Genomic DNA, 25,556 nt, shown 5'->3' with positions numbered 1-25,556 from the left:
TCATTTTAAACCGGGTAAAAGGTGCATTAGCCGACGCTAATGTCGATTTTATCTCGTTGTTATCGCTTTAAATACACATCAGTATGCAGTCTCAGATTCAGTAATGACTAACGAACGTGCTTTCTCACAACCGTTTCGACATTTCATCTTTCATACGTAAAGCTCGGAGATTTCAAAAGAACATTTATTTCAAAATAATTTTTTTTTTAAAAACTGCACATCAAACACATCGTTTCTTACAAAGAATTTAATAAATATTACTTTCAAATAACAAAAAAACAAAAACAAAACACTCCTTGCAAAAAAAAAAAATGAAAAAATAAAAATAGGAAAAGTTCTAAGTTTAACACTAAAGTAAAACCGAAACTTCTCGTCTCGTTGTTGTTTTTTTTTTTTTTTTTTTTTTTTTTTTCTCCCCCCCCCAGAGAGGCCTAAAGAAATCGTACGACGGCCTGCTGGCCAGCGTCACTCGGAGGAAAGAGTTCACTTTGATGGACCTGCCCTTTTTATTCTGTCCTAAAATTATTACGACACTTTACAAAAAAAAAAAAAAAAAAAAAATTGTTTAACATTTTTTTAAAAAAAAACCCCACGATTGGTAAAATCGTACAGAGTTTTGACTTTTTTCAGAAACGTGAATCTCTTTGAATTTCTCCTCTTCTCGTTTCCTCGGTCGTTCGGGATAAACAAACTGCCGGCTACGAGCTGTAATTTCACCTCGCTACGGGAATACTGCTACGGGAAGCGTCCGGGTACGTTGACACGCTGACGGAACGTTCTAGGTCGATTTATGACGGAATACAGAAATACACCACCGCAGAGACCTCTATTCGTTTTTATGTTTGTCTTTGTCGTAAGACGCGTTAAGTCACGTTTCTTTCTTTTCCATCGGTCTCCATCTCGATCACCACCACCACCACCACCACCACTTCAGAACGTTCCAGAAATAATCCTGACCAAACCGTCCGACCATAAATGTGTCTCTTTAAAAAATAAAATAAAAATAATAATAAAAAATAAAAAAAAACTTTGTACAGCGCATTTCATGTCAAACAGTCAGGATAAAAATAAAACTATTCTTTCAAGAACACTTTTGGCATATTTATATTTATATTTATATTTATATATATATATATATATATATATATATATATATATATATATATATATATATAGATATAGATAGATAGATAGATAGATTTTTTTTTACAAAATGTTTTGTGTGTGTGAAACAAATGTTTTCTGTCAAAAATAAGGAAGTAGAAAGCTTACAAAGCTGTCGAACCTTCGAATCTAAATGAAGCACATAAATAAAAAAAAACAAAAAAAAAACAACAAAACAAGAAAAAACAAAACAAAAAGGAATGATAGGCTCTCGAATATTAAGTTAATAAATCAAATATACACAATGATTAATTAAAAAAAATATGTACATACAAAACAAAACAAAACAAAAAAAAAACTCTACAACATCGATGTCATAGTAAAGTCGACAATTTAATTCTTCATATTGCAAGGGAGTGAAGTTTGGCCTGCCGCCTGCAAAGCAAAACAATAAAAACGACAATAAATAATAATATTAATATTAATAATGATAATCGTGATGACGTTTTTTTTTGTTGGCTGTTGTGGTTGTCGTGGTGTGGTGTAGCAGGGACTTTCGGGCTAAACAGAATGAGTAACGTGGGCTTCACTCAGGGGTGGGCGATACGATACGAAACGATACGGCGATACGATACGAAACGATACGGCGATACGATACGTCGCAATACGCGTTACTGAGAGTACCGTCAGGGTGTTTAGTCAGTCATTCCGTTAAATGAAATCTGTCGGACATTTTTGCGCACTTGTCTTTTCCGAGTATCGCGATAGTCACGTTTCCGTCTCAGGATGAAAAGGTTCAGCGCGTCGAAGTGTTTAGCGACGTAGCTGGCGGGAACGCCAAAGCGTCGACGAGATCTCTTCTCTTCGGTTTAACGTTAGCGCGAAGATTCCAGGAAAACGTCCACAATTCGCGATGTGCACAAATTTACGCGTGGAAACGGCTCAAGGGCGGAATTCCTCTGCGACGGTCGGGGGGTTTTTAAACGCACACCATCTTATCAGTAAAAGGCCAACAGGCGGAAGACGGCAAATTTCGTAAAAAAAAATTTTGACACACTTTCACTTTGTCGATAGCAGAAAAGCGCAAAAAGCGGATGGAAACTTGGCTAAATGTTTTTTTTTCCCGTTCTTTTTTTGCGAATAGGCCCACCCCTAGCGTCAGATCCGGGGTGTTAATACGCTATCTATACATTAAAAGAACAACCCGGCGTTTTTCGACCTCGTTGTCTACGTGCTGAAGAATTTCAAGGCGTTTCCCTGTGACGAGAGGACAACAGAAACCCGCTTTACTCCAAACTCGCTTATAGCGGAAGTCCAAGGGTAGCTGTTCAACTCGGGAAATCTTCAACATCAGCCATCGCACGCAAGATGAGACGAGACACAAGAAAAGACAAAAAGTACGCAGATTTAAAGCTCAGGTCATGAACAAACACCTTCGACTGAAGAAATCGTCAAAGCGTCGGGGGTTTTTTTTTTTTAAACAAACATACACATTTGCTGTAAATGTGCACAGATTCGAGTTCAAAAACCGTCCTCGGTCCTCGTTATAAGCGAGCCTGGAGGTTCCTGGGACACGGACACGTGTGGGGGTTCTCGTCCATAGGATCACACGTGATCGATCGAGATAACGTCGGAAAACTTCCGAGCGTTCCTTTAATCTCCAGTCTAACCGGCGGAACAGCAGACCTGGTCTGAGATCAGCTTTACGTCTATCGGCAACTCCGCTCTGATCTCCGGTACGCAGGACGTGGTTGTTTTTTTTTTTGATGAATCAGGTCTAAACGCTCCATCGCTGTGAAATGATCCCAAGGAAAAACAGAAAAACAAAAACAACAACAACAAAAAGAACACAACACTGACGCATATGCTTGCTGAGTGCAAATCCGTGTGCCTTCGAAATTCTGCGGCACACAAACGAATTCGAAATTTATCCGCGATGCCAAAAAAAAAAAAAATCGCTTGTTCATAATTCACTACGAAAAAGTACCCAAGACGGTGGCGTAATTTTTGTTTTTGTTTTGTTTTTTTTTTAACCGTGGGGAAAACTGTGAGGGAAACTAGCCAACCCACAACAACCTCGATCTGGCCCGATTAGTCAACGTGTCTATGCCATAAATTTTGCCGTGGGGAGTTTTTCCCTCGTTTTCTCCTTCTCCGCCATCGTGAGACAAAAACGGTCCAATTTCCCGTAACAGAGGCCGAGTCTCCCGCTCGAAGGTGAGCCGGAAACGGTAGAACAGCCGTAACAACGGAAGGACAGCCGTAACGGTTGTCACGGTGACTGTTGCCTAGCCCACCGCCGTTTCCTCGCAGCCGCTATACGATATACTCCATTCTGTGCAAGCTGTTCTGGGACTCCAAGTCTCTGTTGTCGCGTTTGTTAGTCCAGTGAGCCCGTTTTCCGTGCAGGCCGCTCGGCCGCTCGTCGCGATCCACCGGCGCGTACACGGGTCGCCGCGGAAACCGCGCTTTGTGGAGACTTTTTTCGGCATCCGGGTCGTCCTCGGGCGCCGGCGTCTCCTGAGGCGCGAGTTTCTGTGGTCCGATCTTGGCGCTGACGGCGTTTTTCTCGATGCGGTTTTTGATCTGGTGCAGGTTCTCGCGCGCGTTGTTGGCCGCGTTGTTGTCCTCGGCGGTCGGCGCGGCCGACGGCGCGGAGGCGTACCCGGTTGCCGTGGCGCTCGCGTTTTGCTTGCGACGCCGTCGCACGCACCACAGTGTCGTCCACACCAACGCCAGCGCCCAGATCACTGTTGCCACGGAAACCAGCACTGGCACCAGGTAATCTAGTAACACGGAGAAGGAAAATGTTCAGAACATTTTCACGGAAATACATTCAAACGTGTGATACACGCCGACACGACTAAACGTTCCGGAAATATCCGAGCGATGTCGGGTTCCACCACCGAGAAAAAAATATAAAAAAAAGGTTATTGCTAATTTATTTCTCACAATTATGACTTTTTTTTCCTTCTCTCGCAATTTAGGCGTCCACTCGACGCAGTACCTGAAATGTGACTCCAGGTAAGGAGTGCACGCTAGCGTCTGGCTTTCCTCGTCTCTCGACTAGCTGGTGAGCGTTGTTCTTGTATAACCTATCTATACAGAATGACCTTGTAAAACCTATCTATACTTTCTAGGTGCATTCTTTATAAATCACTAAAGGTCAAGTGGACGTCTAAACCGCGAGAAAAAAAGTCAGAATTGCGAGATATTAACTCGTAATTGCGAGAAAAAATATAGAGTTGCGAGGAAAAAATCCAGAATTGCGAGATATTAACTCGTAATTACGAGAAAAAATTCAGAATTGCGAGATATTAACGCGTAATTACGAGAAAAAATTCAGAATTGCGAGATATTAACGCGTAATTACGAGAAAAAATTCAGAATTGCGAGATATTAACGCGTAATTGCGAGAAAAAAAAACAGAATTGCGAGATATTAACTCGTAATTACGAGAAAAAAATCAGAATTGCGAGGAAAAAATTCAGAATTGCGAGATATTAACTCGTAATTACGAGAAAAAATTGAGAATTGCGAGACCTTAACTCATAATTAGGAGAAAAAATTGAGAATTGCGAGACCTTAACTCATAATTAGGAGAAAAAATTGAGAATTGCGAGATATTAACTTGTAATTGAGAGAAAAAAAATCAGAAACGCGAGATATTAACTCGTAATTGCGAGAAAAAAATCAGAATTGCGAGATATTAACTCGTAATTGCGAGAAAAAAATTCAGAATTGCAAGATATTAACTCGTAATTGTGAGAAAAAAATTCAGAATTGCAAGATATTAACTCGTAATTGTGAGAAAAAAATTCAGAATTGCAAGATATTAACTCGTAATTGCGAGAAAAAATTCAGAATTGTGAGATATTAACTCGTAATTGCGAGAAAAAATTCAGAATTGCGAGATATTAACTCGTAATTGCGAGAAAAAATTCAGAATTGCGAGATATTAAGTCGTAATTGCGAGAAAAAAATCAGAATTGCGAGATATTAAGTCGTAATTGCGAGATATTTATTTCGCATTACTTTAATATTTTCACTGGGGCAAAAAAAAGCAGGTTTTTAATCCGCGTAACACACGACTCACCGTTGGGGCTGCTGGTGGGCCTGCGCTGGACGCGTACCTCCGCGATGGCAGTGAGGATGGTACCGTTAGTGCTGCGTTTGCTCACCACGTCGATGATCCTGTCTGTGATCCCTTTAACCGGAGCGTGGCTGCTGCCGCTGTCCTGAGCGACCTGCTGGAGAACACAAGCCATTTTAACAATCGTGCATTTTCCAAAAAAAAAAAAAGCGTCCCATCTCAGTAACTCATGTAGACACGCGTCTGGCTTTGACTTCCTTCAGTCATTAGTTTGAACTTTTATAACTGTGGTGTTTGTTTTATGTTTGCCGTTTGTACGTAAAGTAAACAAAAGCCAACAGTGATTGATCGCGGGCTTCGGGCTCGGTTTGGTTTCTCCCGTCATAAATAACTGTCATTATGTGTAGTTTGTTTACCGAAGAAACAGAAAACTGTAATGAGTTAATGAGCTGTTGTGCGGCCAAAAGACATTATTTATGCAGCATTAAGGAATGGCAGAGCGACCCGTTCTCATCACCGCGTTATAATATCATGAGAATCATGTCAGGGGATTAGTTATGGCATGCAATCGAGCGATTAAAGGATAAAGCTGCTATTAACTTGAGCAGAGAGAGAGACAGGGCGAGCGAGACAGAAGATTCCGGGTACGTACAATGGCGACGTGTATTTCGCTGCTGGCCGTGGTGGAAGGTTCACAGGTGATGGAGATGGAGAACTCGGAGGAGAGGTTCTTCACCACGTAGAGACTGCGCAGCTCTCTGCACACCTGCTCCACTGTCACGCCCTGACAGAAACATCATCATCATCATCATCATCATCAGCTATTTTATCTGCATCATTTTTAAAACAGCTAGCGGTAAAAAGCGGGACGGTTGTCAGCGTCATCGCATCGTAAAACGCACAAGCCAATCGTGTTTCCGTATGCAAATGAGCTCTCGCTAACAAAGACTTACCACTGGAAAAAGGGGCGGGCTTTAATAGTTGGAGCAACTTCAGATTTGCTTATCAAGAGCACGCGCATTTCTTGCCGTGGGTAAAAGTATCGGCACCCCAGTGCACAATCTTTAACACCATGAAGAATTATTCATTTTATTTAATACAGAAATTAAGAAATACATATAAGGCTTTGAGCGTTTAAAAAAAAAAAATAAAAAAAAAAAATGTTGTGTCAATAATGTCCTATTAATTTTTCCCCCACGTTCTATTGTTTATAGATGAAATGAAGTTTAAAAAATCTATCGTTTAAAACGTGGCTCTACCGTTCCGCCTACGCGTATTCCGAAATGTCTCCGACGCGCGTTCAGACACATCCGTTCTCCTGATATTATTTTTTTCCACAGCTCTCACCTCCGGCATGATGTCCTTGGTGAACGTGAACGTGACGTTGGCGCAGTCGCTGTCGGGGTGGCACCGGGACTGGTCGTGATCTGACCAGCATTCGCCTTGCGCGGGGCACGGCCGAACGAAGCAGCGGTCCTCGTGTACCGGGATACACACCTGACCCTCCGGACAATCTCCTCCACTGGCTCCCAGCTGACGACACGGCCTCGGACCGCACAACAACTGCAGAGGAAGGGAGGTGTTGTGGGGGGGGGGGTTGTTCACAAAGACTCTGTGTTAGCACCGAATAACCCACGTCTCTGACACGTTTCAGATTCTTTCCAAACGCATTATTAGCATGTTGCGCACATCCCTATACACTACACCACTACTTCCTTCAGATCTACCTTCGTGCAAAACCTAACAGACCCGTTTAATCGATTAAGATTAATGCGGCGCTCAGACGGTCAGGTGGTCACCATTACGGTTCTCCAGGAAAAGAGTTTCTGACCCCTGCACTACACAGCGCGCCATTTTGGAGGTTCTAACACTGTAACGAAATCCGGCAAAGCGACGCCGCTTAAGGTTAGCGTCCCGAACGATCTAGCCCAGTGAGCAGAGAATACCCATAATGCAGCGTGGTGTGTGTAAAGACCGTGGCGTGGACACAGCGTCTGGTTTCTGAGAAACTCCGGATCTCTTTCGGAGTGGTACGGAGCGACCCGATCATTCAGTTCGACCTAATTTATTTAGGAGATTTATCGCCTTTGTTCAAGTCGGTCGTTTCCACATGAGGCGTAGTCGAAGTTTGCCAAAGTCTAAAAGCTCGATCAATCAGGGCCCACGCTGCGGTTGCGTTACGCACCAACCAGCCTTGCACTTGGGAGCCATTTACTGAACACACATAAATCCCTGCCTCGTTTGTGTGTGTGTGTGTGTGTGTGTGTGTGTGTTTTTGCAGTATGCGGCGGTGATTCACACAGAAAACGGACCGACGTCAGACGAGAGCGAGGAGCCGATTCCACAGTCGTGGTTTTATTCATCTGGGTCGATGTTTGAGGTTAAAGTTTACAGTCAATGGAGGTTTTCGTCCAGAGGTTTTTTTTTTTGTTGTTTCATTTATTTTAATTTGAACATTTTTATTTTTACTGCATCCTCACGCTGGGTAATTACCCAACACCCTGGACTTTACACCTTTTTAAATACAGCTTTTTCTTTTTTTTCTCTCTCTCTTCAGCCATCACGATGAGAACGGTCGTATGTCTGGTTCACACACCACACGTTAATATTTAAACCTTCAATCGCTACCCTTTGCTCCCAGACGCTGATAAAACGTCTCCTGGATATCGTTTCGCATTAACGTTAGATAAGCAAAACGGCTTTGCCTGATATACAGGACGCGGGATCACTTCGCTTTGATCTCGGCTAACGAATGAAAGGAGGAAAGTGTCAACGGTGACGTTTCGCTATAATAATAATAATAATAATAATAATAAAACACACAAAGTCACAGCTGAAGTGTTAATCGTTAACCACCGTGAGCTACGTGCCGATTCAAGAAGCAAACATCAGACACTAATCGGATCTGGGCTGTTTGACTACACTCGCTGTACGGCGTGGTTGCGGTTGTGGTCGTGCTGTACGGCGTGGTTGCGGTTGTGGTTGTTTTGTACCTTCGTGCAGGTGATTCTGCCGTTGTGACAGTAGCAGGTGTTACAGTCCTTGTCCCATCTCGCCCCGTCGGCGACGATCCGGCCGCCGTCCACGCAGGGATGCCTGTTCACTGAAACCGACACGAGTCATGTGACCACCGGGATTAGACGGGATAGCGGGATTGTGAAGAAGACTAGAAGTGAGCTGGTGTGTGTTTACCTTCCTGACACCTCGCTCCGGTCCTCCCGGGTGGACACAAGCAGCGGTAGCTGTTAATCTCGTCCACGCAGGTCGCCCCGAACGCGCACGGAGACGACTGACACTCGTTAATGTCTGCCGGAAAGATTATTACGTCATTAAGCTATTCATCCATCAACTGCTAATCACATACTTCAGCATCATCAATCACTGGAGCGTCATTCCATACGCGGCTAAAACCAAATCGAGCATGGCTTGCTTATTAAACTAGCTAGCCTAAATTAGCTTTCCGAACCGTTCAACACTTCAAGAGATAACGCGAGATTCTCAAATACCTTCCGAAACGTTCATAGCAACATGTGAAGAAATCTTTCTAGAAAAATGAGCCATGTTAAGAAAATTCTACGCGAGGAGGTGAACTATCGAAGAATGTGAACTCGGTTCCTGATCGGGTAATTAAACGAAACCGGACTACGTGAATAGTCTGAGTTCGTCTGCTGTGCTTGTTTTATTTTTTAGCCTTTTCAGCGCGTCAGAGAGAGAGAGAGAGAGACGGCGTAAATAAATCGTGTATTGATGTTGGAAATCCGAGCGCACTTCCTGTTTTTGAAACGCTAACGCAGGCTAGTCACTCACTGATGCGACAGTCGGGTCCGGCGAAGCCCGCAGCACACTCGCACCGGTACCAGTTATCCCCATCCACGCATGTCCCGGTGTTGTAGCTAAAAGGAGAGAGAGAGAGAGAGAGAGAAAGAGAGAGAGAGATTGGGTTGGGGGGGCGAGGTCAGAGGTCAAAGTTCACTCACAGATAAAATCTTCGTCTCACTCAGAGTGTAACAGACGGCAAGGTGAATCTCGATACCATCACTTCCTGAAGGTCCTCGGGGTTTGTTTCGAAAGTGTGTGAGTGTGCGTGTGAGAGAGGACATGGGAAAACCTGAACAGAGTTTTATGTATTTAGCTGGAGGATAACCCTCTGTGTGTGTGTGTGTGTGTGTGTGTGTGTGTGTGTGTGTGTGTGGGAAATGGCTTACCACGGGTGTGGGTTGCAGTCATTCGAGTCTGTAACACAAGACAGAAAAAACAATGTTTAATAAAAGTGGTTCGAGTCTCAAAAAAAACAACACACCACTGAAACAGTACACACCGGGGAACAACAAAACAAAACAAAAAAAAACCCCAAAACAACAAAAGCTCATTTGACACTGAAGCTTTTTAAGTTTGTGCGCCATCATTTTGCTTACCATATTTGTGTTTTGCGTAAAACTGATCAAAAACGAGTTTAGTATAAGAGCAAAGCATAAAACTAGCGTATTTCCCAGACTACAAGGTGCTCATACTTATACAGAAAAGCAATGAGTCATCTTATTATTTTGAATTATTATTATTATTATTATTATTATTATTATTATTATTGTGGGGTATTTACGGTAGCCCTGCTTCTCCAGAAATTACGGTAAACATTAACACTGAAAATCACAAGTTCACTCAATTCCACGCTTATTTCAAACAGGAGCGAAGACAGGAAGTGATGTCATACTCTGGCTGCAGGTGAGTCCCTCCCAGCCTTCCTTGCACACGCAGGTGAAGCGGTCACCGCTGACGACGCAGGTAGCGCCGTTCTCGCACGGGTTGGGAAGGCAGCTGCTGTTTTTCGCTGCACACACACACACACACACACACACACACACACATACACACTTATTTTTAGAGATTGCATTTCACGCTCACGCCAAATGCAAAACACTAATAAGGTAATACCGTACCGATATTACAGCTCGTTCCTTCCCAGCCAGAGGCACACATGCATTTGAAGGAGTCTCCTTCATCGCTGCACGTACCGCCGTTGTTACACGTCGTCTCGTCGCACTGGCTTTCACCTGGCAAGCCGAGATTCAGGAAACAAACAAACAAACAAACAAAGTCAGGCTACGAGTTCTATCAATCACAGAGGCACAGACGTGCGATGTTTCTCAACACGTGTTCGCGAATCAAAAATAATCCAGGGCGCTAGTATCAAGATGAACCCACGACTCCTACGGACCCACGATCCATAGTACGATGTTCGACGAGGCGGTCTGTAATTACAATCGGAATTCACTCACTAATTACCCCCCGCCCCGCCCCACCCCGAATCACGAGCTTCCATCATTACCGTACACGCTGTTCTTTCGCCTGGAGCTCGCCGCTCGAGGGCTGTGTCTATTCACCACGTCTTTGTTTTTATGTACGTTACACAGCTGCCAAGCTAGATGTACTAACAATCTGTATCATGTTAAACATCCTCGCCACACCACAAAGCCGCGGGAACAATAAGAGACGCATAAAATTATTCTCGACGGAAAACTTTCTTCTTATTTTCTAAATTAAGAGAAACACTCAAGAATATTTCGTATTTCCCCCCGAAGAAAGAATTCGTCTTAAGAACGTTATTTTCTTCCCCCTCCTTAAGATCGTTCCTCGAACACGCAATTATTACGCAATTAAATGATGAATGATTTATTTCCCCTTATCATTCGCGATGAGGTTTCAGCTATCGAAACACTTTGTAACGCGCCTGTCCTTACGAGCGTCTAACGTAAAGCGCGTTCTTACAAATTAACGTGGCAAAATAAATAAATGCATTCCTAATATTGAGAAAACAGTCGATGTTGTGAAAGAGGGCGGAGCTTACGTGAGTGACAGGTCTTGCCCTTCCAGCCGTTTTTGCACTCGCAGTAGAAGTCGTTGACCAGGTCGCGACACACACCGCGATCGTGGCACGGGTTCGTGCTGCAGTCATCGATATCTAATAAAAAAATTTAAATATATATATATATATATATATATATATATATTATATAAAAACAATTCTGTTTTTCTGAGCTTCGCATTTATACATCTGTTGGTTTGAGTACTATAGTGTCTTCTTTATTCATTTCTTTCGATTCAATTTACTGCGTAAGAATTTGCGAAACCTCTCGCTTTATCCGAACGCATCAAAACCTTTTTTTTTTGGTTGTGCAGATCATGATAAATAGCCATTAGTGCACAGCTGAACCACATTCCTTTCATGAGCACGTCTGAATGAAAGCGAAATGGTCTGAAAGAACACGTTCTGACGGATATTTACTTATCATATTAAAGAGGAAACCAGAGAACATGTGCCTACTAGTTTCGCAGTCGGGTCCCTCCCAGCCGTCAGCGCAGATACACTGGTACACGTTCACTTTATCGATGCACGTCCCTCCATTACGGCACGGGCTGCTCTCACAGTCGTTAATGTCTAAGAGAAAAAGAATGTGCTGTTAAACAAACAAACAAACAAACAAACAAACAAACAAACAAGTACTGGCATGCGGTGACAATACTTTCACACTCGCAAAATAAAGAAAACTAGAAAACCAAGCGCACTTCCCTAGTAAACGGGTACTGCGTAGGGTTCATTTGCATACTGGAATGTGATTGGCTCTCGTATTTGATGACACAATAACTCGGATTGTTTTCCACTTACTCTCGTGGCAGTAGGTTCCAGTGAAACCATCCTGACAATCACAGCTGAAATGGCCGCCGGCGAGGCTACGGCACCGACCGTGCGGACCGCACACGTTGGACGAGATGTAGCGGACGTTGCTCGGGGTGCTGTTCGAAACCACGGCAACCGTGCAGCTGTCAATCACTGTCGGAGAGAAACAGAGGGGCGGGGTTAAAATGGTCAAATTGCTCTCTGGAAGCAAATCAAGGGGAAATTCCAACTCAAGCCTCTCCCTGCTTTATATATCTTTTTTTTTTTTAAACAAAAAGAGACCTATTATCTCTCTTGTGTTCTCTCTTTCAAACCCTTGGAGCATGTAGAACCCTGTACAAGAACACACCCAAGATCCTGACAGCTCTGGTAACGGTTCAGATAGCAACGTGCTAAGACTTAGTGTAGCCGCCACCTAGTCTGCTCCTGCACCCCCGCCCCTGTAAAGTAGCTAAGCTCAAACGTGTAACACAATCTTAAACGTTCCCAAGGTACCACGGCCCTGGGGAGGCAACGGAGACGTGTTAAAAATGGCTAACGCTACGCACTGGTACAATGGAATGGCGTCAATCCGTCGGGGTTCCCGAACCTGAAGATAGCCCAGGTCCCGGTTTGGCGTCACGGTTAAAAGCTCAGAACGTCCCTGAATGACATACGTGATACGCGAGAGGTGTGATATGACACGATATCGGGGCTAAGCACAAGCTTTTGGGTCTCTTCTGGGATATTTTTAAGCCTGGGGAAATGTCAGCGCTACAGTTATCATCACCGAGACGAATAAATGTGGGGAATATGAGACGGGTCGTTGCGGTTCATGGAAACAAAAACTACAGGGAAAAAAAAAAAAAAAAAGAGTATTGTTTTTTTTGTGTGTGTGAGAACTGTAATTAACTAAACAAAAGCTAAAAATACAGCTTCTGAAAATAAATCAAACCCAAACACACCAATTTCCAATTTCGCTCTCTTACACAGAAAACTACGTCTTGTTTCTAATCATCGCAAACTCTACACTACCTGTGCATGCAGTTTATTATTATTATTGTTATTATTACTATTTGTTAATCAAACAATATTGTTAGCTTTCTTTAAGTTTTCACTTATTTTGGGGTCTGTTCTAAAAAGCCACATGGTCCATAGTTCATCCCCTTTCCGTTACAGAAATGTAGAAATGTAGACCATTACACAGACAACGTAAACATTCTTGTTTTCGCACTATATTACATGACGTGCAACGCATAAGACACAAAAATACCTCACACATACCTAAATAGCTTTATCTAGATACTTAAAAATGGCGCGTTTTTAAATATCACACTAAAAATGTCCACTGAAGTCATAACTGAAAAAAATAACAAATATTTTGTGTAAGCTATTTTGAGACTTGAACAAATGGAATGCACACACACACACACACACACACACACACACACACACGAGTGAACGAATCGGTACCTTCGCAGGGCGTGGTGCGACAGTGGTCTTTGAGATGGGAGCAGTTCTTGCCCTCGTAATCTTCAGGACATTTACAGTAATAATCCGTCGCCAGGTTAAAACACGGCGCGCCGTTCTGACACGGATTTCCCTCGCAGTAGTCGATATCCAACTGGAGAACACAAAAACACACTCTATCTATGAGAAACTATCTACGAGATCCATTTTTTAGACCCGTGTGATAACAGCTAACATGATCATTAATTATAATCAGGAACAACATTTTTTTTTTTTTTTTTAATTCAAGGCTCATGTTTTAGCTCAGAATAGGCAACGTAAACATATCCAGGCTAATAAATTACCTCAGAATAATCTAATAAAAACATAGCAAAACTAAGAAATAAAATAACAAGATAGAGAAACATAGCCAAGCGGACAAATTAGATCAGAATAAGCACCAGAAACAAAGCAAGGCTAAAATACTCCCTGAGAATTATCTGACATGTTGGCAAAGAATATATAGCTAGGCTAATACTACAGAACAAACAACAGAAACAAACTCCAGGTTAACAAATGACCTCAGAATAAGCAACTAAATAACATGTTACCTCAGAATAGTCTAGAGAAACAAAGCTAGGAAAGAAGTTACTTCAGAATAAACAACAGGAATATATCAAGGCTTAAAAAAAGTGACCTATTCATTCTAGAGAAGCATAGCTAGGCTAACAAGTTGCCTAAGAATTAGCAACGTAAAGGCGTTACCATAGGATAAGCTAAAGAAACATAGCAATGCAAATGTTTTGCCTCAGAATTAGCAACAGAAACATTACCAAGCTAACAAGTTTGCACAGAATAAGCTGAGGAAACACAGCAAATGAAACACTGCTAATGTCTTACGTTAGTATACAGTGAGAAAAAACAGACACACAGCCCGACTTACACCTCAGAATAATGTTGAGAAACATAGCAAGGAGTAAGTCGAGTAACCTAGAGAAGCGTATCCAGGATAATATATTACCTAACAAGAAGGCGCAATATAAACAACATAAACACAGTCAGGCAAACAAGTTACCTCAGAATAAGCAAGAGAAAGAACAAAACTAAGGTATTAGAGCTAGAGAAACCTAGCCAGATTAATGAGTTACCTCAAGTGAAAGCGCTAAACTAAGTTAGCATACAGTAAACTAGAGAAACTTAGCCAGATTAATGAGTTACCTCAAGTGAAAGCGCTAAACTAAGTTAGCATACAGTAAGCTAGAGAAACTTAGCCAGGTTAATGAGTTACCTCATGTGAAAGAGCTAAACTACGTTAGCATTCAGTAAACTAGAGAAACTTAGCCAGATTAATGAGTTACCTCAAGTGAAAGCGCTAAACTAAGTTAGCATACAGTAAGCTAGAGAAACTTAGCCAGGTTAATGAGTTACCTCATGTGAAAGAGCTAAACTACGTTAGCATACAGTAAGCTAGAGAAACTTAGCCAGGTTAATGAGTTACCTCATGTGAAAGAGCTAAACTACGTTAGCATTCAGTAAACTAGAGAAACTTAGCCAGGTTAATGAGTTACCACAAGTGAAAGAGCTAAACTACGTTAGCATTCAATAAACTAGAGAAACTTAGCCAGGTTAATGAGTTACCACAAGTGAAAGCGCTAAACTAAGTTAGCATACAGTAAACTAGAGAAACTTAGCCAGGTTAATGAGTTACCTCAAGTGAAAGCGCTAAACTAAGTTAGCATACAGTAAACTAGAGAAACTTAGCCAGGTTAATGAGTTACCTCAAGTGAAAGCGCTAAACTAAGTTAGCATACAGTAAACTAGAGAAACCTAGCCAGGTTAATGAGTTACCTCATGTGAAAGCGCTAAACTACATTAGCATTCAGCAAACTAGAGAAACTAAGCCAAGTTAATGTGTTGTCCCAGCACATCAATTTATTTACACAGAATGAAGAGCTAATATATTATCCACTCAAGATGGCTAAGCTAACATATGTCTAAAAAGAAAACAAACAGCAGTTAACGTTAAGCAGCGACATGTATGGACTTGACAGTGTTTTGGTGGAGGAATACGGCAAGGGTGCGACGGGGAGACGGTAACAGCTCCCAGCTGTAGAGAAACGATGTTTGTGGTTGCAATGAGCCGGAGGGAGCTATATAAACTAATCCGATTGTCACAAAAGAAATTAGGATGCAGCAAGAAAGTAAAAAATATGATGAGTTTGCAAGAAGTTTTAAAATTTCAAGGGCAAGTTCAAAACATGACCAGAGGAATGCCGTGGGCGAGCTGGGCGTGTGCTACCTGAGTTTCACTCACCTGGCACAGGTTTCCAGAAAAACCAGGCAGGCACAGGCACTGGAAGCCGTTGATGTCATCACGGCACTGGCCCTTGTTCAGACAGGGCTGACTGGCACACTCGTCGATATCTTTCTCACAATGCTCGCCCGCGAATCCCGGCGCGCACACGCACTTGTACCCGTTCACCAGGTCCTGAAAGAGACGCGTTTCGTTACTGTAGCATATCATCTGCACAGGCTAGCTACACCTAGCATAGCATACAGTCATCAAGTCTACTTTTACTGGTTTAATGTTATGTAAACCCTGAAGCCATTACAGTAATCTGCTAAGATGTTTTTCTCTCTATGTAACTGCTAGCATAAGCATGCTAATTTGTTAACTTGCTTATGTACAAATTCCACGTTAATACAAACATGACCGGGTAAATCTACGTTTGTTTGTCTTAACAAGCTAGCCTACCTAGCTTAGCATGATGTAGCGCGACCACGTTCGTTCCACGACATGGCGAATGAGTTAGCGCGATATAAGCTGCAGAAACTTTATTCAAAATTTTCCCTGATTTTTTTACTCAACGTTTAAAATGTACAACAAACACGGTTAGCGCAAAATCCCTGCGCTTGATTTTGGTTCATTTCGGTTAATTAGCGCTGGATCACTAACTACACTCCGAAACCTGTGCAGCTTGCGTTATTGTCTTTTGCTAATGTTTTCTCAGCACCTGCTAGCATGAACATGCTAAAAAGTTGTTGTTTTTTTTTTTTTTTTTCCGTGAATACAATATACCGGATTCTGAGTTTTCACAGAACGAGCCAACACGTCTCGGAGACGACATGACTAGCCTAACGTGTTTACCTTAGCATAAGAAACAAGTCTAATGAGTTAGCATATGATACGCTAGCGAGAAGTAACAGAAACAGTTGAAGACTTTTTATTTATTTATTTATTTTTTAAAATTTTTTTGAGAGAAATGAAACAATGGAGCGAGAGAGATTTTTAAATGCAAAGTGGTTACGTTACACCTAGCGTAACGTAACTCAATTAGCGCTAATCGCCGTGTTTGCTTTTGTTCGTTTTGCAGATTAGCATTGGATTGTCGTTAAACGCGCTCTTTCGGGTTCGGCTTATCTTCTCTCGGGCCGAAGCAGCGTTTGTGGAAGAAAGGGGTCAGTGAGGTAAAAGACGGAGAAAAGAAAGAATGAGCGAGGGAGAGAGGGAGGTGTGGGCACAAGGGGAGGAGGAGAGACGGAAGAATAAAGGCGCTCTCTCTCTCTCTCTCTCTCTCTGGCAGGAGACAGGAATGTTTATGGAAATCTGATCTACTGTGTTCATCCAGCCTTCCTCCCACCCGCACTCTTTCTTTCCCTCTCTCTCACTCTCTCTCCTCTTTTTTTTCTTCCCAGATGGCTTTCTTTCCCTCCTGTCCTTTCTCCAAAGAATGACTCAGCAGACGCTATTTTTGAAAAGAGATGGAGAGAGGTGATTGGGGGGGGGACTCAAAACCCCATGCCAAAAACTTGACGAAAGACCCCCAAAACTTCGACAAGTCATGTTGGTGGGTAAAAAAATACCACACACACACACACACACACACACACACACACACACACACACACACACACACACACTTACCTTACAAGATCCTCCATTCAGACACTGCCCTTGGCAGTCGTTAACATCTGCAAATAAAATAAAAAAAGAAAAGAAAAACAACAATTAATCAAAACAGGCCGTTTGAGCGGTGACTCAAAGCAAACAGCCACAGGATCTTACTGCTATCGAAGCGGCTCTCGATAACCCACGCTGTCGGATTTCCAGAGCTTTTCCTCTGATAAGGATCGGGAGGAAGCCGTGTGAGAAAGCGGGCGAGCCGCAGCGCTGGCAGAGCTGTTTGAGTTGGACGCTAATCGCTAACGGCTAATCGCTAATGGGCACCGATAAGACATCGGACAAAGTCATTTATCAGAGTGACTAATGCCCGCACTCGAGCCGGATAATAACACGATAACGCGGTTCCAACCTTAATATTTTAATTGGCCTGGAATTGTAGACGAGCTCGAACCTGATCATCTCCATGTGGTCATGTGATCGTCAGATCGTCACCATTTTCCCACCGGCCTAATGACAGCTCTAATTACAGAACCCCCCGCTTTACACGCCATGTACGCCTGCTAGCCAGCTAGCCTGTTAGTGCGCCGCGATAATCCAGGCAAGAAGGACGGAAGGAGAGAAAGAAAGAAAGATAGAAAGAAAACAAAGAACAGGTGCAAAAGAAAGAAAGAAGTTATGCAGGGTGAGAAGAAGAAGAATATAAAAACAGAGAAAAAAGAAAGTAAGAAGTGAGAAAAAGTGAGAAAAAAAGGATCAAAGAAAAAATAGGAAAAAAAAAAAAAAAAACTTGAGCCAGAAACTGATGAAAGGAAAGAAACAAAGCAAGAATTTTCATGTTTTTACAAAAAGAAGTGAGAGAACAGAAAGAAGGACAAATAAGAAAACGTGATAAAAACAAAGAAGGCGAGCAAAAGTAAAAGAAAGAAATGAAAGAAAGAATAAAAATAAATGAATAAGACAAAAGACAGCCAAACATATTAGGCCGGGTGAGAGAGAGCAAGTAAAAAAGATGAAGACAGAAACAAAGACAAAGAAAGAAAAAGAACGCAAGCAAGAAGACGTGTGAAAGAAAGAGAAAGCAGGACTGAAAACAAGAAGGGAAGAAGGAATGAAAGGTGGGCGAACAGGGAGCAACGAAGGGTAAAAAAAAGTAAGCAAAAGAGAGAGAGAAAAGATGGCGAGAGCGGACAAGAGAGAGAGCGAGAAAGAGAGAGAGTAATTAAGAGTAATTAATCCACCACAGAACTGGGCTTTAAGTGGAACCGCTTAGCGTTTAGAAATCAGTGAACGGTGCCGTGGGGTCAAACGGGCAGCGCCGCCGCCGAAGCTGAAACGTAACGGAGGCCTCGGATACTTACTGACGTCACAGTTCGGTCCTGTCCAGCCGGGGAGACACTCACAGAAATATCCACCAATCAGGTTCCGGCATACGTGAGCATTCACACACGGGTTCTCAGCACACTCGTCAGCATCTGCAGAGCGACAGCGAGAGATTAGTGTCCTCTGTGTGTGTGTGTGTGTGTGAGTGTGTGTGTGTGTGTGCGTGTGTGTGTGAGTGTGTGTGTGAGTGAGTGTCTGAGTGTGTGTGTGAGTGTGTGTGAGTGAGTGTGAGAGAGAGAGAGATCTGTACATTCTTACATCCAAGACAGACAGACACACAGAGACAGACACAAAGAGAGAGACAGGCAGATAGAGAAGGAGACAGACAGAGAGCGAGACAGAGAGAGAGAGACAGACAGACAGACACAGAGAGAGAGACAGACAGATATATATATATATAGAGAGAGAGAGAGAGAGAGAGACAGCCAGACACAGAGAGAGACAGATGAAGAGAGACAGGCAGAGAGAGAGACAGACAGAGAGAGACAGACCGATGAGACAGGTTTTGCCGATCCATTGTGGAGGACAGATGCACTTGAAGCTGTTGACGAGGTCCACACACGTCCCCCCGTGGTTACACAGGTTAGGACTGCAGTCATCTTTGTCTGAGGAAGAGAAAAGGGGGTTAGACACACACACACACACACACACACACACAGAGGGAGTGTTATCTCACGGTATATATCTCACACATATACAAACGCGCAGCGAGCAGAGGCTCTGCTCCATCTACAGCGCAGCCACAGAGCTGCACTCGCTTAGGATCTGTCACTGATCCGGGTCTGGATTCTGTCTCAGGACTGTTCCTGTTCTCCCACAACTCACTCATCACACCCCTTTCTTTTTTTCTTCCTTTCAGGGTGACAGAGTCCACTGTCCACTATAGGTGTCTATCTTTCCTTCAGAGACGACACAACACTCCTCTCACTGAGACACAGCTTTAAAGCTGCAGTCTGCAATTCTGGAAGAAGTTTTTTTGTGTGTGTTCGGACTTTTCAATGTCCAGTATAAAGCCACGGAATGACTTCATACAACATTGTTATGTTTTAACCCCCCCCCCCACACACACACACACACATCCCGGAACTCACTGATGGCACAGGTTGGACCGGTCCACCCCGGAGCACACTGGCACTCAAAGCCCTGACTGCTCTCCATACAGCGTCCCCCGTTCAGACATGGCTCCGACAGACAGGCGTTATCCGCTACAGAGACAGAGAGAGAGAGAGAGAGACAGCGAGAGAGAGAGAGAGAGAGAGAGAGAGAGATGGTGTTTAACAGTTCAGATGTTCTGGAGAATAGGGAGAGGTCCTGACTCTGGGTTTTCCCCTTTCAATCGCTCCCTCCCTTCCTCTCACCCTCCGTCTTCTCCGTCTCTCCCTCCCTATTTTCTCTCTCTTTATCTGATGCAGCGAGCGGACTGGAAAGCCCCTTTGGCCTTTCTCACACCGGCACAGACAGACAGACAGACAGACAGACAGAGAAAGAGACAGAACGAGACACTGATGGAACGTGATCAAAGAAAACAAGTCACGTAAAGAAAAAAGAAAAGTCATTAAAAAAAGAAAACAAGGGAAAGAAAAAACGAACGAAGATACGCGAGGAAGCGAAGAAATAAATTTCTTGCGGGGGAAAAAAGAAAAAAAAAAAAGGTGAAAGAAATCTTTACGAGAAGTAAAAAGAGTTTAAAAAGGATAATGGAGAAAAGTCAAGAAAAGGAACGAAAAGGGAAAAAAAACGAATAGAACAGAGCAGGGGAAAAAAGAAAAGAAAAGCTGTTACTGCCCACATGGGTCGTCCAACGTTGTGGATCAGGAAACAGCATTTATACACACGGGTTTAAATCTCATTTACACACACACACACACACACACACACACACACAGGGAATAAGGGCAGATGGAGCCCCACACGTCGGAACATATTCCTCTGCCCATATCAATTAATGCAAACTACATTCTTGGGCTTGGAGACTGATTTTGTGTGTGTGTGTATGTGTGTGTGTGTGTATGTGTGTGTGTGTGTGTTAAGCTTGGCTGGGACCCCCTTGTTCTCCTGTACTCCTCCTTGTTTCCTCTTTCTCAATCAGTCACTCACTGGAGGTCTGATGCTGGTGGTAAAACACAAATGACAGAGGAAAGGCGGGAGGAAACGAGACAGAGGTTAAAAAAAAGCGGGGGGGGGGGGGGGGGGGGGGAGAGAAAAAACAAGCAAAAGAGCAAAAAGATTTTTTTTTTTTTTTTTTTTTAGAAAGCCCCGGTTCTCCTAAAAAAATTAAGGAGGAGTCGTCATTCCTTCCTGTGTTTTCTCTCTTTTCACGCAGGGTCTTCTTCCAGCTGACCCTAACCACCCTGCACTGCCAGAGCCCATTAATCAGCATCACCCACACTACATTACCCACAATGACCCGGGGCCTGTGGGGAACTACATTACCCACAAGAACCACACCACACTGCCCTTAACGAGCCTCCAGGCTCCTAACAATAACTAACAGCGAGTTCATTCTCCAGAACGCAGACCAACCGTGAAAGAGACAGAGAGAGAGACAGACAGAGAGAGAGAGAGAGAGAAACATAATACACTGTGTTACAAGCTGAAAACAGAATACATGCCTTGTAAGCCAGGAGAGCACTGTTGCTAGGCAACCGAGCATGCAAGCTAGCTAAAATGGCTGAGATGCATTGTTATCCGGCTGTCCAGCAGTCTGTATCCGGACAACGTCAAGGCACAGCGACGGCAGAAATGAGACCAAACTGTTGGAAATGTCACCATTTACCTCAGAAGTGTTGTCATATAACGAAGAAAAGACTCGGTTTGCGCAAAACTACACTGTAATTACACTTAGCATCAACCGCTAAACACAAACGTAATCAAACCTGCATCACGCGAGATCTCTGTTAGAGCTATCACAAAATCTTACAGCTCTTACAGGGTAGTTTCTGTTTAATCTTCTCACAAAACACACACACACACACACACACACACACACACACACAAAAGTCTGTCCTATTCGCTTTCTGAGGTCTATTATTTATTTATTTTCCAATATAAGGGGCATTGTTGCATATTGCGATCATCCTCAGTGTAGGAAGTCGCATGATCGTGTTCACCGGACACGAGTTTCTTTTAAACAGGAACCGGACTCATCTCCCCCGGCGAAATACTTCGCCAACAGTCGTATTTATGTTTGGAATTCTTTTCCCAAAGTCGTTCCGAGGTTAAAACGAACTAGCTAACGTAGCGCGACTTCACAGCTTGAAGTTCTGAAGACATGCTAACCATGACCGGCTATCCGCTGAGGCTAACTTCGCTAGCTGGCTAGTCAGCCATGTTACACGCTATTCGGTTAAACGGTAGTTCAGTCGCGTTCAGTACCAGAAAAAACGGCGTAACAAAGTAGAGAAAGGTGAACGATCGATCGATCTTTCATCAGGAAAGCTGACTAGCTAAACCAGCAAACGATAGCGAATAAACAAAAGTCATGCTAAAACTAGCATGCTATCATTGATGAAGTATATCAGGAAAGGATCGTTTTGTTTTTTTAATGTAAATGCTGCTCAATAACAAAGGTACCTTTAAAAGATGCAGCAAAAATTTTGGCACCAACCATAGGTCACCAAAATGGACTGTCTCTGTGTGTGTGTGTGTGTGTGTGTGTGTGTGTGTGTGTGTGTGTGTGTGTGTGTCACCTCTTTCGCAGTTCTGGCCAGAGTAACCGTCAGGACAGGAGCAGTGATACTTGTCTGGTCCCGTATTACCGCATGTGCCTCCGTTCAGACACGGCTGCCGCGTACCACACGTGTTTAGGTCTAAACCACACACACACACACACACACACACACACACACACATGATCAGATCTCAATCTGCACCCCATTTCAATGATCCACTGATGTTTAGAGTGGTTAGCATGTGAGCATTAAGTACTGTATGTGCTACTAATTCTACAACATATCGTCATATTGCGCGTGTTTCCGTGGAGACTACCTTTGTCACAGAGCTGTCCTCCCCAGTTGGTGTCACACAGACACTGCCAGGGTTCCTCACAGGTACCATGGACACACCCGGGGTGAGGGATACACTGATCGCAGTACTCCCCCTGCCACCCATACAAACACCTACACATACAGAGAGAGAGAGAGAGAGAGAGAGAGGGGGGGGGGGGGGAGACAGAGAGAGAGAGAGAGAGAGAGAGAGAGAGAGAGAGTGGGGGGGGAGACAGAGAGAGAGAGAGAGAGAGAGAGAGAGAGAGTGGGGGGGGGGAGACAGAGAGAGAGAGAGAGAGAGAGAGAGAGTGGGGGGGGAGACAGAGAGAGAGAGAGAGAGGGGGGGGAAGAGAGAGACAGAGAGAGGTTACTGAAACTCAAGAAACAAGAAAATCTAATATCTTTGAGTACACTTGTACACCAAGAATAATATAAACGAGGCCAACGATTTAGCTAGCTAAACCTCACATAACCACTTCATACAAAATAAAAGCGCAGTGACCTCGCAAACCAGACAGAAGCATCAGGAACGTCAACATTTCCCTCAGATCCGTCGCTAAGAAAACACTCCACACAACCCAGACCGCACTGCAACTCCGCTTAGCATCAACTGCTAGCGAAACGACTGAAGACGTCAACACTCAGTGCTATTATTAAGCCGGGGATTTTACCATTATGTTGTTGTTGTTGTTGTTGTTGTTTTCCCGGTTAGCAAGCAAGATGTCGAAACTGGACATGTAAACAGTTTGCTCTTTTCAGTGTGGTGAAACCCATAGAAATCGGTTAGCAGTTGATGCTAAGTAAGCAATCCGGAGCATACCCAGTCTTTCCCTTGTGATTTATTAACACATCCGAGGAAAATGTTACTACACCTGATGATTCCGTCTTACTTCCACGGTCACTGACCGTTTAGTTCTCATAAAACGGTTATATGATAGCTACGGTAGGTAAATCATTAGCCTCAGGCATCGGCAGGATTATGCTTGGTGTACATATTTTCCAGTTGCCTAGCAACGCTGCTTTCATGATCTTAACCCACATGTAGTGCGCGTTGTGTTTTCCGCCGAGCCTCTCTCAATTGCTTGTGTCTGTGCACGGCTGGGATTCCGTCTCATTCATAAGTCGCTTTAAATAAAAGCCGTAAACCGCCGCGTGCCTGTCCGGGTACCCGTTAGTACCCGATCTTCAAATGGAGGGAAAACGTTCCATACACAGAGCAGTGGGGGATTTGTTTGGTTTGAAAAGAGTGAGCAGTTCATTTACCTGCACTCTCCAGGCGCCTTACAGGATCCGTGTTTAGTGCTACAGCCTTGCTTACAGATCGCTGAGAAAGAGACAGACAGATAGAGAGAGAGAGAGAGAGAGAGAGAGAGACAAAGACAAAAGTTAGATCATTACTGCTACTGCTGTCTGACTGACCCGTTATCAAAGTCAGTCGTTTTCTTTGCTATCAGCTTAGCCAGTGAGTCATCGCTCACTGTTCTGGGCTCAACAAGCCATGATGTCATTTCCCCCTCAGGGCAGGAAAAAAAAAAAAAAGGATGAATGAAGGAAGAAGCGAAATCTCCCATCAAAGCGCTAATCCCTGTTGATCCGACTGCGGATCTGTGTCCAGACGCTACAGAGGTGGGGTGGGTTGTAGTACGACTGCAAATCCACCATCAATAGCGCTAAACTAACCATGGAGGGGGATGAGGGGGGGCGTCGGGATGACATCACTGATTAACAGAGAGCGATAACGACAGCCTGACTCGGCATTAAGCGTACACAATGGAAAATGAATTACAAGCGGCGAGAAATTTCGCCTTATGATGTTCTGAGAATCGAGCCGGACTGTGGAGAAGTGCCTCACCGGTGCTGCAATCCGGGCTGGCCCAGCCCTCCAGGCACGTCTTGTTGCCGTTGTGGTCACAGTTAAAGTGGCCGAAGAAGTCGTCTCGAGGCCGGCAGAATTTGTTGCAGCCGAAGCCGTAGTAGTGGTCGTCGCAGCTGACGCGGATCTGGTACTCGAACTGGGCCACGATGCCGTTGTGCTTCAGAGTCTGCCACTGTCGGCTCGGGTTGATCATCCCCGACTGCATGGCCCTCTCGATCACCTGACCGCCGCTACCTGAGAGCGAGAGAAAGCAAGACGTGGGAATTTGTCAAATATAGAAAACGTTATAGTGAAGGAAGGAGGCGTGGCCTCCGTTGTGGCCGTACATCCCAGTGAAAGAGGTGTGGCCTCAGCACAGCTCGAAGCTAATTTAAAGTGCTGGCACGATAAGCCGTGGAGTTACAGGCAACCGGTTCTGTCCTCCAATATCCCTGTAATCAATCAGACCGTAGAACCCGCCCCCTTCGTCAGCAGTGTAACCAATCAATCAGACCGCACCCTTCGTCGCCAGGGTAACCAATCAGACCGTAGAGCCTGCCCCCTTCGACGCCGGTGTAACCAATCAATCAGACCGTAGAGCCCGCCCCCTTCGTCACCAATGTAATCAATCAGACCGTAGAGCCCGCCCCCTTCGTCACCAGTGTAACCAATCAATCAGAGTGCAGTTCCCACCCAAACTACCACTGTAAACAACCCATCATGGTGCAGTTTCCACCCCCCAACAATGCCAGGCAAACCAACTAATATCCCATAGTAAGCAATCAAATTGGAATTTCTACCCAAAGTGTCATTGTAACCAACCAATCAGAGCGCTGCTTTCTGGAAGGGTTTACAATTCATTGACGTAAATGTATTTGATGAGGTTACAAGAGGTTCACAATTGATTTTGCTGTTACTTTTTCTTTCCCTGTATCCCTTACACACACACACACCCACACCCACACACACACACACCATTAAGACCGAGCAAGCGTGTGAATAAATGAATAAGTGAGAGAAAGAGAGAGAAATGGCCAGTGAGAGTATGAGACTATGGTGTGTGTGTGTGTGTGTGTGTGTGTGTGTGTGTGTGTGTGTGTGTGCTTTTTGGCCTGTATGTGATGGCAGCT

The 25,556-nt window shown here is 43.9% G+C and overlaps 1 protein-coding gene across 2 annotated transcripts in view; it reads right to left on the bottom strand.

The window, feature by feature from the left end:
• Positions 1-378: 378 nt before the first annotated feature.
• jag1a (jagged canonical Notch ligand 1a) overlaps positions 379-25,556 on the bottom strand; it is a 35,790-nt gene continuing 10,612 nt past the window's right edge. The window contains exons 4-26 of one of the 2 annotated variants that reach the window (XM_053676058.1): positions 24,424-24,681; positions 23,835-23,895; positions 22,573-22,703; positions 22,275-22,394; positions 19,677-19,790; positions 19,077-19,190; positions 18,564-18,677; positions 17,227-17,273; positions 15,616-15,789; positions 13,326-13,476; positions 11,862-12,026; positions 11,520-11,633; positions 11,043-11,156; positions 10,135-10,248; positions 9,909-10,025; positions 9,403-9,430; positions 9,005-9,090; positions 8,390-8,503; positions 8,191-8,300; positions 6,545-6,760; positions 5,850-5,981; positions 5,201-5,351; positions 379-3,890 (exon numbers count right to left, since the gene is read on the bottom strand). In XM_053676058.1, coding sequence (XP_053532033.1) covers positions 3,421-3,890; positions 5,201-5,351; positions 5,850-5,981; positions 6,545-6,760; positions 8,191-8,300; positions 8,390-8,503; positions 9,005-9,090; positions 9,403-9,430; positions 9,909-10,025; positions 10,135-10,248; positions 11,043-11,156; positions 11,520-11,633; positions 11,862-12,026; positions 13,326-13,476; positions 15,616-15,789; positions 17,227-17,273; positions 18,564-18,677; positions 19,077-19,190; positions 19,677-19,790; positions 22,275-22,394; positions 22,573-22,703; positions 23,835-23,895; positions 24,424-24,681 — 3,215 coding nt within the window. In that variant the 3' untranslated portion in view covers positions 379-3,420. Of the gene's footprint in view, positions 3,891-5,200; positions 5,355-5,849; positions 5,982-6,544; positions 6,761-8,190; positions 8,301-8,389; positions 8,504-9,004; positions 9,091-9,402; positions 9,431-9,908; positions 10,026-10,134; positions 10,249-11,042; positions 11,157-11,519; positions 11,634-11,861; positions 12,027-13,325; positions 13,477-15,615; positions 15,790-17,226; positions 17,274-18,563; positions 18,678-19,076; positions 19,191-19,676; positions 19,791-22,274; positions 22,395-22,572; positions 22,704-23,834; positions 23,896-24,423; positions 24,682-25,556 lie in introns of both variants that reach the window. The other variant, XM_053676057.1, reaches the window with a different exon arrangement.

Source organism: Ictalurus punctatus, chromosome 26 (genome assembly GCF_001660625.3).
Source record: "Ictalurus punctatus breed USDA103 chromosome 26, Coco_2.0, whole genome shotgun sequence".
Taxonomy (NCBI): domain Eukaryota; kingdom Metazoa; phylum Chordata; class Actinopteri; order Siluriformes; family Ictaluridae; genus Ictalurus; species Ictalurus punctatus.
This window is presented reverse-complemented; position numbering and strand designations above follow the sequence as displayed.